This window comes from Salvia splendens, chromosome 14 (assembly GCF_004379255.2).
Source record: "Salvia splendens isolate huo1 chromosome 14, SspV2, whole genome shotgun sequence".
Lineage (NCBI taxonomy): Eukaryota > Viridiplantae > Streptophyta > Magnoliopsida > Lamiales > Lamiaceae > Salvia > Salvia splendens.
In genome coordinates this window covers 9,225,530-9,239,589 of record NC_056045.1, presented here as the reverse complement: position 1 = coordinate 9,239,589, position 14,060 = coordinate 9,225,530, and the positions used below count along the sequence as shown (strand labels likewise).

General features: G+C 36.6%; 2 protein-coding genes across 5 annotated transcripts in view; one reads left to right on the top strand and one right to left on the bottom strand.

The window, feature by feature from the left end:
* LOC121764565 (pantoate--beta-alanine ligase-like) overlaps positions 1-9,087 on the top strand; it is a 109,819-nt gene extending 100,732 nt beyond the window's left edge. Inside the window, exons 1-7 of one of the 4 annotated variants that reach the window (XM_042160572.1) lie at positions 1,615-1,802; positions 1,888-2,083; positions 2,995-3,078; positions 7,127-7,725; positions 7,953-8,066; positions 8,458-8,589; positions 8,815-9,087. In XM_042160572.1, the coding sequence (XP_042016506.1) occupies positions 7,147-7,725; positions 7,953-8,066; positions 8,458-8,589; positions 8,815-8,931 (942 nt within the window). In that variant the 5' untranslated portion in view covers positions 1,615-1,802; positions 1,888-2,083; positions 2,995-3,078; positions 7,127-7,146 and the 3' untranslated portion in view covers positions 8,932-9,087. Of the gene's footprint in view, positions 1-1,612; positions 2,084-2,994; positions 3,079-7,126; positions 7,726-7,952; positions 8,067-8,457; positions 8,590-8,814 lie in introns of those variants that run through there. The other 3 variants (XM_042160571.1, XM_042160573.1, XM_042160574.1) reach the window with 3 other exon arrangements.
* Positions 9,088-9,960: 873 nt separating this feature from the next.
* Positions 9,961-11,364, bottom strand: LOC121766116 (plasmodesmata-located protein 2-like). Its single transcript, XM_042162459.1, has 2 exons — positions 10,435-11,364; positions 9,961-10,358 (listed from the first exon to the last, which is right to left on the bottom strand). Exons 1-2 carry the CDS (start codon positions 11,171-11,173, stop codon positions 10,219-10,221), a joined length of 879 nt encoding a protein of 292 aa, XP_042018393.1. The 5' UTR covers positions 11,174-11,364; the 3' UTR covers positions 9,961-10,218.
* Positions 11,365-14,060: the final 2,696 nt, after the last annotated feature.

Here is a 14,060-nt window from a genome sequence, read left to right as displayed (position 1 = left end):
TAGTTTTGATTTCCTTTAATTAGGGAATTAACATTAGGTGATAAGCTATCGTTGCAATTTTTATGATGGGATGTAGTGTAGTATTTGAATTTTGTGAGATTTTAGCTATGCATTTCAGATGTAGCCCCTTTCTGTTTCTTCTTGCTCTGGTCTAATTATAATATCAATGTTGAATTGTCCCAAAAATGCTAAGAGTGAAGAGTGAAGTAAAATCATGCTAAGAGTGATGTGTTTTGTAAACAAGAGTGAAGTAAAATCAGAACAAGAGTGATGTGTTTTGTGAACAAGAGTGAAGTAAAATCAGAACAAGAGTGAAGTGAAATCAGAACAAGAGTGATGTGTTTTGTGAACAAGAGTGAAGTGAAATCAGAACAAGAGTGATGTGTTTTGTGAACAAGAGTGAAGTAAAATCAGAACAAGAGTGATGTCTTGTAAACAAGAGTGAAGTAAAATCACAATAAAAGTGATGTGTTTTGTGAACAAGAGTGAAGTAAAATCATAATAAGAGTGATGTGTTTTGTGAACAAGAGTGAAGTAAAATCAGAACAAGAGTGATGTGTTTTGTGAACAAGAGTGAAGTAAAATCAGAACAAGAGTGATGTGTTTTGTGAACAAGAGTGAAGTAAAATCAGAACAAGAGTGATGTTTTGTAAACAAGAGTGAAGTAAAATCAGAACAAGAGTGATGTGTTTTGTGAACAAGAGTGAAGTAAAATCAGAACAAGAGTGAAGTGAAATCAGAACAAGAGTGATGTGTTTTGTGAACAAGAGTGAAGTGAAATCAGAACAAGAGTGATGTGTTTTGTGAACAAGAGTGAAGTGAAATCAGAACAAGAGTGATGTGTTTTGTGAACAAGAGTGAAGTGAAATCAGAACAAGAGTGAAGTGAAATCAGAACAAGAGTGATGTGTTTTGTGAACAAGAGTGAAGTGAAATCAGAACAAGAGTGATGTGTTTTGTGAACAAGAGTGAAGTAAAATCAGAACAAGAGTGATGTTTTATAAACAAGAGTGTAGTAAAATCACAAGATACATCAGTAACATTAAACGTAGACGGAAACTAACTATATCGAAGACGAATCTTAGAGCCTACAGCCACCGCGCCCCGCTCTTGTTCCGAAACTCCGCTTCTCTTCTACGGCAGCTCATCGTTGCGTCTCCTTACCCGCCGACGCTGATTCCGGTGAGTCCGACGTAGAGGTAGGTTTTGATTTGGGGTTTTTTCAGCATTGGCGCGACGATTGAATCCGCCAACAGCCCCTCCGCCCCGATCGCCTTTGCCAGCTCCCCCACCGCCGCCAGTATCCTCTCCGGCGCCACCCCCAGCTCAGAATTACGATTTGGAAGAAGAAAGGATCGCAGATTTGGAAGATTTAGCGTAATTTGATCGCATGTTTTAATTCAGAAAGTAATTTCTAAAAATACCCTCAGCATATTTTATTTTATTAAAATTAATAATATTTGTTCCATTAAGATGTGTGGCTGAGATTTGTTCTCTAGTTATACACTTAAGATTAGTTATATCTTGATCACTACCCTATATATATATATATATATATATATATATTAGTTTTATTAAAAATAAGTGTGGAATAAGTCTACTCAACATTTAGGGCTTGAATGGTAAGCGGTATAGAGTAAGAAAATGGCGCATAAAACATTGTTCTCACACTGTTCTCCTTCCTTCTCTCCCGTTTGGTAGATCTGAAAATAATCGGGTGACCCTGTACAAATTCGCAGGGTTTCACAAGAGTTGAGATTACAATCGGCGTTCCTAGCAAAACACTATCGTTGAAAATTGGTGGTATAAGCTTCTCCCTTTTCTCTGAAACCTTGAAAACAAATTCTTCACCCATTTTACCCTCTCAACTGATTTCACACAACGACAGCTTCTCGAGGCCTCAATACGAGTTGCTCCCGCCGTTGTAAACGAATTCCGATCCGGGTATGTCGATGGCGTAGAGTTCTTCACCGAGGACCAATTTTGCTTCTATTTATTTGGGTGTTACCAATTCGCTCCCGATTCAAATTGACTCCAAAATACGCACGAATTTGGAAGCTCCAGTTGAATTGGTGTCGATTCAGGTGAGCTCGTTTTACTCATATTCATGGTTCACTTGATGTGGATAATTGACGATTTTGGGAAATTTGTATGGTGAAATTCCGTTACCCCTCACCGATGGTGTCATGCACTTATATGGAAATTTATGTATCGATTCGTTTTCCTCATATTCCACTTCATCGGAATCGCATGTACTTCAATTACACTTCCTCTCTACTTGAATTAGTCTTCGTGTGACCTGTTGTTCATGCAATCACTGTAATTTGCTTCAATTAGTCGTCCTCTGCACACCAATTTTATATATATGCAATCGTTAATTGAGGTCCGACTGTAATTCAAAAATTAATCTTCTACTTCCCTTCGTGATTTAGATGTTGATTGAAATTACACACTAATGTTTTGTGCAAAGAACAAACGTAGAAACTTTCTCAGATTCTTGTTCTTTTCTGCTTGTGTGTTTTGATGTTGTGGGTCAGCTAGTTGTGAGGATCTCTTCTTTATTGATTAAAGCTGAATTTAAGAGACTATCGATTCTGTTTGCTGTGGAAATTTTTCAAGGAAAAGAATTTATGGTTTTTCTTTAGTGATTCTGAATGAACTCTGCGATTAATGCTCCTTGTTGGCTTAATTTTGTGCATTGGTTTCACCCAGCTTTCTCTTTCAGTAAAAATGAGGATTTTGTGGTCATGCAAGATTCTTGTAACCCATTTCTTCCCATGAATTTATTGCTGTGTTTTTTGTTATTATTGAGTGATGTATAATATAATCTTACATGATTGAAAATTCTCCACATCTCTCATTTTTAAAACATTTTTTTGCTCATATGATAAGCTACCTACAAAGATCTGGTTAACAATTTGCACTAAAAAATCTGTGATTCTTCAAATATTGATGTTTTCTTGACTGTTTACTATGTTTCAATGCTTGGTGATAGCTTGACTCCAATTCGCTCCCGATTCAAATTGACTCCAAAATACGCACGAATTTGGAAGCCCCAGTTGAATTGGTGTCGATTCAGGTGAGCTCGTTTTACTCATATTCATGGTTCACTTGATGTGGATAATTGACGATTTTGGGAAATTTGTATGGTGAAATTCCGTTACCCCCTCACCTATGGCGCCATGCACTTATATGGAAATTTATGTGTCGATTCGTTTTCCTCATATTCCACTTCATCGGAATCGCATGTACTTCAATTACACTTCCTCTCTACTTGAATTAGTCTTCGTGTGACCTATTGTTCATGTAATTACTATAATTTGCTTCAATTAGTCTTCCTCTGCACACCAATTTGATATATATGCAATCGTTAATTGAGGTCCGGCTGTAATTGAATAATTAATCTTCTACTGGTGAAAGTGCAACATGGAAGGTTTTATCTGATGTTTAGGGTTTAGTATGGTTGTGTTCTAAAATTATTAGGTTAGGCTAAAATGTAGGCTGAAGCTGAAACATACTTTACAGCTAAACATTGTTAAGGCTCCGAAAATAAAACCTGAGAAAAATAAAGAAACTAGAACAGGTGGAAAATGGTTGAGGATTTCTTGGTTCTTGCGTTTGATTCCTCTATGTAGCTGAGTCTGGCCCTAATATATATTCTTTTTTCAAACATAGGAAAATACAAATGAATACGAGTTCTTTTGACTATTTTGCCCCTGATCTTTTGATTGTATTTCTAAATTATCCCCGACACCACCCCTAACATTTTTTTATGCTATTTGCAAATTTCACTAAATCCGTCTTCCCACTCTATCCTATTGGTAACTGTTAAAATTAGTATACTTGGCTGAGTGGATTTACGGCCGTAATGTCACTCGGCCGAGTGACATCCACTTTTTGCTTACAAAGACTTATACTCGGCAGAAAGGATGCCAAAATTCCACTTGGCCAAGTGACCTCCACCCAGAGACTCCAACTTAGCCGAGTTATTTATGGCCGAAATGCCACTCGGCCAAGTGACGTCCAGTGTTGTTAGGGTCGCGGGGCGCACCGGGTCGATGAGGTGAAAATTTGGGTCGCGGGTCGACGGGGTCGAGAGACCCACAAATCTAGGCTAATTTTTTTGCCTTTTAATATTAAATAAAATAAAAATATTGCTCTAATGTTTATAATATATCAAATAATATAAATGTAGACGCAATTCATGTGAATAGAGATAAAGTGGAAAATAGAAATGATCAAAATATCAAAACAGTTCATAAGTCATAACACAATAAATAATTGAAACCATTGTCTGAAAATATCAAAACAAAGAAATATATGAAGGGTGGCAGCAAAAGATCTTTGAATTGTTTATTTGTTTAGGAGTGAAGAGGCCGAATTCTAAAGTGTAGAAAGTAGGTTTGAAAAGTTTGATGTGGTGCATGCATATATACAGAGAATCGTGATTGAGAGAGTCAGAAAACATGTGAGAGATTTGAGAAAATCAGAGATAGCATGTGTTTAGGGCGACCCACTCGACCTAGGCGACCCAACGGCGACCCTGTATCTCGATCAACCCACCAATGTTGGGGCGGTGATGGTCTCAACCCAGGCGACCCGGGCGACCCGGACAACACTGGTGACATCCACTTCTTGATTCCAAAGACTTCTACTTGTCCGAGTGGATTTTGGGCAGAAATTTCACTGAGCCGAGTGACAGTTATTTTCAACGGGATTGTTAGTTTTATGTCCACTTTTGGAGCAGTTTTGGTCATTATTCCAGGTAATACACCATACTTGATAACCAAAAAATGAATAAATCAATTAAGCGGTGTCGCATCGGAAAAGGGGTATTACGATAGGTATACTCTTTACGATAGGTATACTCTTTAGAAAGTCTAAGGTATTTATCTCTGACTTAAACATATATGTAAATTAGAACTAAACAATAAAAGAATTTCACCAAAACATATCTTACTTAGCTAGCATGCCTTTACTTTTTTTATCTCCAACTTGTAACGCTTTTAAATTCACTACATTACACTATCTTTAAATAATAAATTGCTTTTGCTCGTAGCAACTAGCATCACAGAGTCAAGCCCTATACCACAAGAAACCTCTTGATGTCTAGTTTAATTTACAAAAAGAACGGTATTCCCAAAAACTCCAAGGGATTAGGGGGTTATGACTGTTTTATAACAGCTTGTCAGTTTGTGACAAAGCTGGTGACTGCTTTGCAGGAATTTTAAAAAATACTCAAACATTGATGAAAGAGTTGAAATTGTGAAGGGGACTTCCTATGACATGATAATATCTAAAGAAAATTTTATAATAGGATTCCCACCACTCTGGGGTTGCCGAATCTGACAAGTGCAGTAGGGCAAGAACAATACTAAGTATAAGTTACTTCATATTCGCGCGTTATTGAGTAATTCCCTCAAACACTTCATGCTCAACAACAAGACTATATTTGTGTATATTATGGACCTAGCAAATGTTGATTTCCCTCTTTTTCCTAACTCAGGACACTCTTCCAAAATTTAGATCAATAATAATCTTCTCCATAGTTCTTACAATCTCATAACATAAGCTTCAAATTCTACTTTCTTTTTATGAAGTTCTAACCAAAATCATATTTAAACCTATCAATTAGCGTAATTCCATACATAATTAAATACACAGAACTAAGTTCTCTGTTTGCTCCCAAGGTTTTAGACCAACCCTGATTCATCTCCAAAGTTCTACTTTTATTTTCAATTAATATACGATTCATAGGTTAGAGACTGAATTAATGCCCAATTCAAGCAATTAGAACAAACTCACCAAGGCAAGTACTCGGTCCTATTCATTCATTTCACATGAGTTGTAATTCATCCATTTTAATCTGAAATTCAAGCATAGAGGATAGCATAAGCAATTTATTATTTAAAGATAATGTAATGTAGTGAATTTAAAAGCGCTACAAGTTGAGAGAAAAAAGTAAAGGTATGCTAGCTAAGTAAGATATGTTTTGGTGAAATTCTTTTATTTTTTAGTTGTAATTTACATATATGTTTAAGTCGAGATAAATACCTTAGACTTTCTAAAGAGTATACCTATCGTAATACCCATTTTCCGATGTGACACCGCTTAATTGATTTATTCATTTTTTTGGTTATCAAGTATGGTGTATTACCTGGAATAATGACCAAAACTGCTCCAAAAGTGGGCATAAAACTAACAATCCCGTTGGAAATAACTGTCACTCTGCTCTGTGGAATTTCTGCCCAAAATCCACTCTGACAAGTAGAAGTCTATGGAATCAAGAAGTGGATGTCACTTGGCCGAGTGGCATTTCGGCCATAAATAACTCGGCTAAGTTGGAGTCTCTGGGTGGAGGTCACTTGGCCAAGTGGAATTTTTGCATCCTTTCTGCCGAGTATAAGTCTTTGTAAGCAAAAAGTGGATGTCACTCGGCCGTAAATCCACTCGGCCAAGTATACTAATTTTAACAGTTACCAATAGGATAGAGTGGGAAGACGGATTTAGTGAAATTTGCAAATAGCATAAAAAAATGTTAGGGGTGGTGTCGGGGATAATTTAGAAATACAATCAAACGCAAGAACCAAGAAATCCTCAACCATTTTCCACCATTCTAGTTTCTTTTCCAAAATTTTTCTCAGGTTTTATTTTCGGAACCTTAACAATGTTTAGCTGTAAAGTATGTTTCAGCTTTAGCCTAACCTAATAATTTTAGAACACAACCATACTAAACCCTAAACGTCAGATAAAACCTTCCATGTTGCACTTTCACTAGAAGGCCACTGCCTCTCAAATTGGTGGTGGTGGTGACAAATTGAACCGAAGAAGTGGCTAGCCTGCTACCTTCAATTGCGTTTTGCAAATTACCTCAAACGGCGGTGAAATCCGGCGGTTCGGAGTCTACTAGTCGGTGGAGGCTTGAGTTTCAGAATTGAAATCAGTGCTTGAAACTAGTTGTAGGTGTGACTAGAATTCCAGCATCTCCGTATTCATATTTTGCACTTACATGCTTTTATTTATTCATGTGCTTAAATAACAAGAAAATTACTGATCAGCTCAGCATGTTTAGATTCATCATCATCTATGTTACTGCTCACCAAATCGAAACTTCTATTGATTCTTAGGATTAATAAAAGCTGACGGCATGGAAAATAAAGAGCCATTGATAATAACAGACAAAGATGATATGAGACGATGGTCAAGGTCCGCGAGGGCCCAAGGCAAGATTGTTGGCTTTGTCCCCACTATGGGTTATCTCCATGAAGGCCATCTTTCTCTCGTCCAAGAATGCAAGCAACACTCAGACCTCACTGTTGTCTCAATCTATGTAAATCCAGGGCAATTCTCCCCCAATGAGGACCTCTCCACTTACCCTTTAGATTTTATTGGCGATATTAACAAATTGAAGAACAAAGCTGGTGGTGTCGATGTTGTTTTCCACCCAAAAGATTTGTACGATTATGGAAAATATGATGGTGTTGTGAATGCAAGGAGCAATGGCCTAGAAGAGGGAAAGGTGGTGTCTTGCGTGGAAAACAGTGGACAGGGTCACGAGACATGGGTCCGAGTTCAAAAATTGGAGAAGGGGTTGTGTGGGAGTAGTAGACCTGTTTTCTTTAAAGGAGTTGCCACTATTGTAACCAAGTTGTTCAATTTAGTTGAACCTGATGTGGCTGTATTTGGGAAGAAGGACTATCAGCAATGGAGGATTATAGAAAGGATGGTGAGAATGCTTCTTTTTTCTCTGCATTTGGATTTACAATTCTTAACTTGTGAATCCTTTTGATTTCATCGTTATTAGTTTCATCTTATTCAGCTAAATTCTCGGTGTGTTAACTTTTAGATGCATTTGGTTCTAATGTTTGCAAAATTTTTGTTTTTTGCCCTCTCTTGTCTAAATTTGTTGAGATAAATTATCTGCTAATTACTTCAATAAATGCTCTGTTTCAGGTACGAGATCTTGATTTTGGCATTAAAATTATTGGCGCAGAGCTATTGCGTGACCCTGATGGCCTTGCAAAGAGTTCACGGAATGTGCACCTTTCACCAGAACAGAGGAAGAAGGTATACTTTATTGTTAGACGTTCTTATCTCTTTTTATGAGATATTGGTTAAGTAGACATTATTAGTCTAGTTGTGATTTCACCAATGAACAAGAAGATAAACTCACTTTCTTTCACCCTTTTTTCGATTCTTGCTAGAATCTGAACATGCACACAAAGTTGCAAAGTAATTGTGGACTACCCTAATCTGAACTTTGTCAAGTACTAGTTGATTAGTTACTGGGATTCTGCTTCACAAACATGGTCAATGGAACTGAATCTTCAGGTGGATCTTGAACAACAAAATGCTTAATTGTAGATTAGAATGAATTGACAGAAACTTTGAAGGCCATGTCAGGTGAAAAGAAGGCAAGGACCACAAGTGACATTAAGCCAAATTTTATTTTCTACAGGCAACATCAATTAGTGAGTCTCTGTTCCATGCTAGAACTGCTGCACAGAAGGGCCAAGTAGTTTGCAGAGAATTGAAGGATTTAGTTATCAAGACCATACATGAAGCTGGTGGAAAAGTTGATTATGCTGAGGTTAGGCACATATGAGTTCGATTTACTTCATAATTTGAGTCTCCATAATCATTTTCTCCTTAGCAAATGTAGTGGTCTATTGACTGATTGAAATGAGACATGTTTTCGATCGGACTTAAACCAGTCGACCATCCTACTTTCCAAGTATTGATATGTTGTTTCTACTTTAGCGTAAATATTATTACGAGAGTATGAATATGTTACTTCATCTTTTTACCAAGACAGATTGTAGACCAAGAAAGTTTGGAAGTGCTGGATGAGATCAAGAGCCCTGCAGTGTTTTGTATTGCTGTGTGGTTTGGAAATGTCAGGCTCCTCGACAACGTGGAGATCGCCGTCTAATAAACAGTTACACCAGGTCATATTTTGGAAGATAATCTTAGTACTCTCTGTAGTTTATCTTTATTGATCGTGTATTGTAATTTGGTTTGCTGTATCAATTTTGGAAATTGTGAATAAATTGGAGTAATTTTATTTACAATTTTTAACTCTTGCCTAGATTGAATTGGCATGGTTGTGATGTGGACTCATCTAAATGTGATTATTTTGAAGATCATTGACAATGTGTCATTGATCAACCCAACTAATAAGAAATTGTCCTACAAATCATATCTTTGTGATGAAAACAAATGAGATCAGATAGAGATCTAAAATAACATGCCAGCTACTTCATCTTAGTTTGAGAGCTTATAGCTAAAATATTTTGTAGTTGTACTCCCTGCTAACTGGTTCGTATTCGTTTTTAGGACGTCCCAAGGTTAATTTCTATTTTTTTAGCATTTACGCTCTTATTTTTTTTTCCTCTCTACCTCATTCCTCCTCTTACTTTATTCACTCTTCATTGCACTAACAACACCTCCTCTTACTAGCATCACTCTTCATAGTACAACACCTCATTGTACTATGTTACTACTTTATTTCTTGTAAAAACTTCAGAAAGAAATGAGGATTAATTATTAGACGTGATTAATTATTAGACGTGAATTAGATACTTCTATTCGTGAGATTGATTGAAATAATAATAATAATAATAATAATAATAATAATAATAATAATAATAATAATAATAATAATAATAATAATAATAAATTTACATAATTATGGTAGCCATGACATTTTTGATACAACCATCAATATTTTGAATATTTTATTAAAACTATTCAAAGTAGTGTACAACCAATACTTTTACGTGGCGGATATATGACTTGCACACTTATAAATATGGCTCTTTTTATGCATATTTCCACTAATAAACGAAAGAAAATAATTGCCTAGTTGCGGATAAAGAGATGGAGACTTAACCATATAGTTTTACCAAAAAGTTGTAACTAACTATGCAAAACCAATTTTAGACCCTTTAACAAAAGCAACTACACAAAAATTCTATGCATTCATTATTTTATGCCACTATCATAAAGCAGCTAGTTTTACACTAATGCATGCTACCTTTACTTCTGAAATAGTCATCTCTGATTTTTCTTCAATCAAAAAAAAAAGAGAAGAAAAGCTTTACAAATTACAGTAATCCCCCATCTTTAAGTATTTCAGATATCCCAATTTCCCCAAAATTTTCCTTAACAATAATAATAAAAAAAATTAACAAGATGATTTGGGAATTTGATTTATACATCATCCACCAAATTTGTGATTACGGTGCTTTTTCTTGAAAACCGATTTTGTGAACAACAAACACGCCATAACCAGCCCCACGCCTACTGCTCCGCCAAGCACAACTGCAATTATCTTCTCTCTGTTCCATCCTTGCGCCCCTGCATTCAATTAATTTACAGACACGCAATTGCAAAATTGAGATGGAATTGAGTCAATTGACGATCGGAAAATCACCCGACGAGGAAAATTCCGGCTGCTGGTTGTTGGTGGCGACGCCGTTGGGGTAATAGGTGTAGCTAATGTAGCAGGTCTGAAGGTATATCTGCGCCGAGATCGCGCTTCCGCACACCGATTTCGCCTTGTCGATCGCGGATTTCACGCAGCTCACGCAGTCGCCGCCGCTCAGATCTCCTTCACACTGACCTAACACATACACCGACTCGTAAGCCGCCGCGTAGAATCCTCCGTTCACGACTCCCTTCACAATCTCCCCCAGCGCCAGATCCAATCGGTCTCCGAACCCGCCCCCGCTCGCCCTGGTCGAGCCGCATATCTTGTAGAGAAGCTCCACGCCGCTCACCTGCCGGAATCCGGAGATCTCATAGCGGAGATAGCAGCCGGTGAGCTGGACTCTCGCCGCGATCGCTCCGCCGCAGAGCTTCTGCGCCAGATTGGGGGCTTTCCTCACGCAATTGGCGCAGTCGCCGCTGGAGATGTCGCCTCGGCATTGGAAGAGGCCGCTCACGGCGGCGGAGGTGCCGTCGCCCAACGTCGTTTTGTAGAACTTGGCGGAGGAGGATTGGGAGATGAGCGCGTCGAAGAGAGAGCGGAGGGAGGCGGTGTAGAGGCCGTTGGAGTTCTGGTCGGCGCAGCCTTTGAAGACGAGGGCGGAGTAGTCGGTTGAGGAGGTGAGGAGGAGCGTGGAGGAGAGAGAGAGGGCGAGGAGGAGAAGGAGAGATTGAGACGGTCCCATTAGGTTCTGATGATTTGTGGGAGGAGAATTTGTGGGGTCTTGTTGGAGATTGGATTCTGGAATTTTGGGGAATTTGAGTTGAGAGATGATGTTTGTGTGAAAATAAGCAGAGTTAAGAGTTGGCAGTCTTCTTCACTATTCATGTTCGCATTCTAATTCTAATTATAATTATGAGCCTTTTTTGTTAATTTGTTTACTAATCATGTTCATGTGTCTCTACTACTAATTCAATTAGGCATCCATAATTCCGTGCCAAAGGCGCAGTTCGGCGCTACACAGCTCAGAGGCTCACTCAATAATAGCATCCACAACCACCGGCCTTCTACCATGTCTATCTCATTGTTTTCATTTTTTTGTTAGTTAATTAAAATACACAGACAAAAATGAAGAAGCGACATGGAAAAGAAGATATGAATAATAACTTAATTTAATTCTATTGATATTTCTTTAGTTATTAATTAGTGGTCTGAGCCATATTAGTTAAATTGGAAAAGGTTAAATTAATATTACACTATACGTACAGATTAGTGAAATTAATACTACATGTACATTAATATTTGAGAACTTCTACACGTACATAACTTTAAATACTAAGGATTGTATATTTTAATATAAAAATTGACTAAATCATTATTCATTAGTTATTATAGTGAACTACGCAAATGGTCCCTGAACTATGCGTTTTGCACTCCAATGGTCCCTGAACTTTAAAAATATCGTAGATAGTCCCTGAACTAAGGTGTAATCACAATTTTGATACTTTTTCACTATTCAGCACAATTTTGCACCAAAAATGCCCCCAAGGCATGAAGGGCATTTTTGAACTTTCATATCTAGGTATTGAATTTGATATTTTCTTTATCTTTCTCTCTAGTACTAAATATGATATTTTCAACATTTCTTCTTTCTCTCTTTCTCTAAAATTTTTAAGAAGTAAAAAATAAAAATAAAAAATAGTACTATGAAATTATTAAATATATTAATTATAAAAATCAAAATTATAAATTTAATTATAAAATATGAGTGTGCAAATAAGAACTTGTAGTACTTTTTTTCGGAATGAGTCCATTTCTATTTGTTCAAAATATGTGCTACAATACTAAATGATGGTTATGATGTTACCGTTGGGGTGGGGAAATATACTGAAATACTGCACTTATCGTACCTAAAAAAATACTGAAAATATAGAATTTTCGGTATATTGTAATTTTGGTATGGTATGATACTTTACCGACATATTTCGGTACGATAATGGTATAAATTTTTCATATACCGCATTATACTGCAAATTCATTCGGTAGGTATACGATATATGTATAGTGTAATTTTATGGTATTTACCATAGTTTTTCAATATCCAGCAATATGAGTCCTATTTAGTTATGACACGAGTTTTAAGAAATATAAAGAAAAGTGAGTTGAATATGAGTCTCACTTATATATATTAGTTTTATAAAAAAGAGTGTGGAATAAGTTGGTTCCATATGTATTAATTTTATAAAAAAGAGTGTGGAATAAGTTGGTGGAACGTGAAGTCTAATTAGCGTTTAGAGCTTGAATAGTAAGGGTTATAGAGTAAGAAATTGGCGCATAAAACACTGTTCTCATACTGTTCTCCTTCATTCTCTGAGGAAATCGGTTATCTAGGCTAGTTTGCCTTTAAGATTACGTAAATGTACCCATTTTGTTATCTATTCCATAAATGGGAAAAACACCAACCGCATCGGCGTTTCTATAAGTAAATACGCCAACAACATTGGCGTTTTATAATCTCGTCGTATTTTAGCTGTATTTTCGCCAAATACAGCGACGTAAAAAACGCCAACTTAATTGGCGTGTTACAAGAAAAACGCCAACTGTGTTAGCGTGTTTAATTTTAAACACGCCAATGTAGTTGGCGTTTTTAATTTTAAAAACGCCAATGTAGTTGGCGTGTTAATCTAAAAAACGCCATTTCGAATGGCGTGTTTAACATAAATACGCCACCCTAGTCGGCGTGTTTCTGTTGAACCATATACCAATCAGATCTCCCCCAACATCGCGAACCCTAAACACTTTCCCTCCCCAAAACGCGAAAACCCTTCCCAAGGCGGAAAAACCTTTCACTCGGGTCGACCCGGTGGTGGATTTGAGCGTGGAGATTTTGATTTTGGCTCATTCTTCCAAACATTAGTCCTTCTAATCGGTTAGTATATCAAATTTTAGACTCATTCTTCTAAACATTAGTCTTCCAATATTTGATGGATTGTTGTGATAATATATATTGTAGTGTAATTAATATAATAGTTTGACCAATTGTTATGGGCACACTAATATTTTGATGGATTATTATGATAGTATATATTTTAATAGAAATATTTTGACCAATTGTTATGCTATTATATGTTGTAGTATATCTAATTTTGTTACCAATATTTAATGGATTGTTATGATAATATATATTGTAGTGTATTTAATAGAAATATTTTGTCAAATTTTTGGGTCACTCTACATAATGATGAATGTAAAAATAATACATATTTATTTGTGTTTTACATTATTGCAGATAGTATGACGTGGTGTGTCAATTTATATTGGGGTGGAAAGATAATTCCCGGAGCAGTTATTTCGTATGATCCTCATTTTGCTAAAGGATTCATTATGTTGGATGAAACAATTCCGTACGATGAACTTGTGGAAAAAATTTGTGAAAGGATGGGGATAAGCATATATGAAAATAAAATTCAAATAATATGGAAACGTATTATATGCTTTGGATCCGGAGTCACGTTTATAGGTGTTCAACTAGAAGAAGTATGCATGCAACTAATGTTTAGTGAGAGTATGGTTATTGGAGGTGTAATTGAATTATATGTTGAGTATTCGGCAATTACTCAACATCATAGTCA

Bases quoted from the DNA above. Each gene is read 5' to 3' on its own strand.
- LOC121766116 (XM_042162459.1), bottom strand. From the start codon at position 11,173: ATGGGACCGTCTCAATCTCTCCTTCTCCTCCTCGCCCTCTCTCTCTCC. The intron at 10,359-10,434 runs GTGATTTTCCGA...AATTGAATGCAG, and splicing joins GCCGGAATTTTCCTCGTCGG to GGGCGCAAGGATGGAACAGA.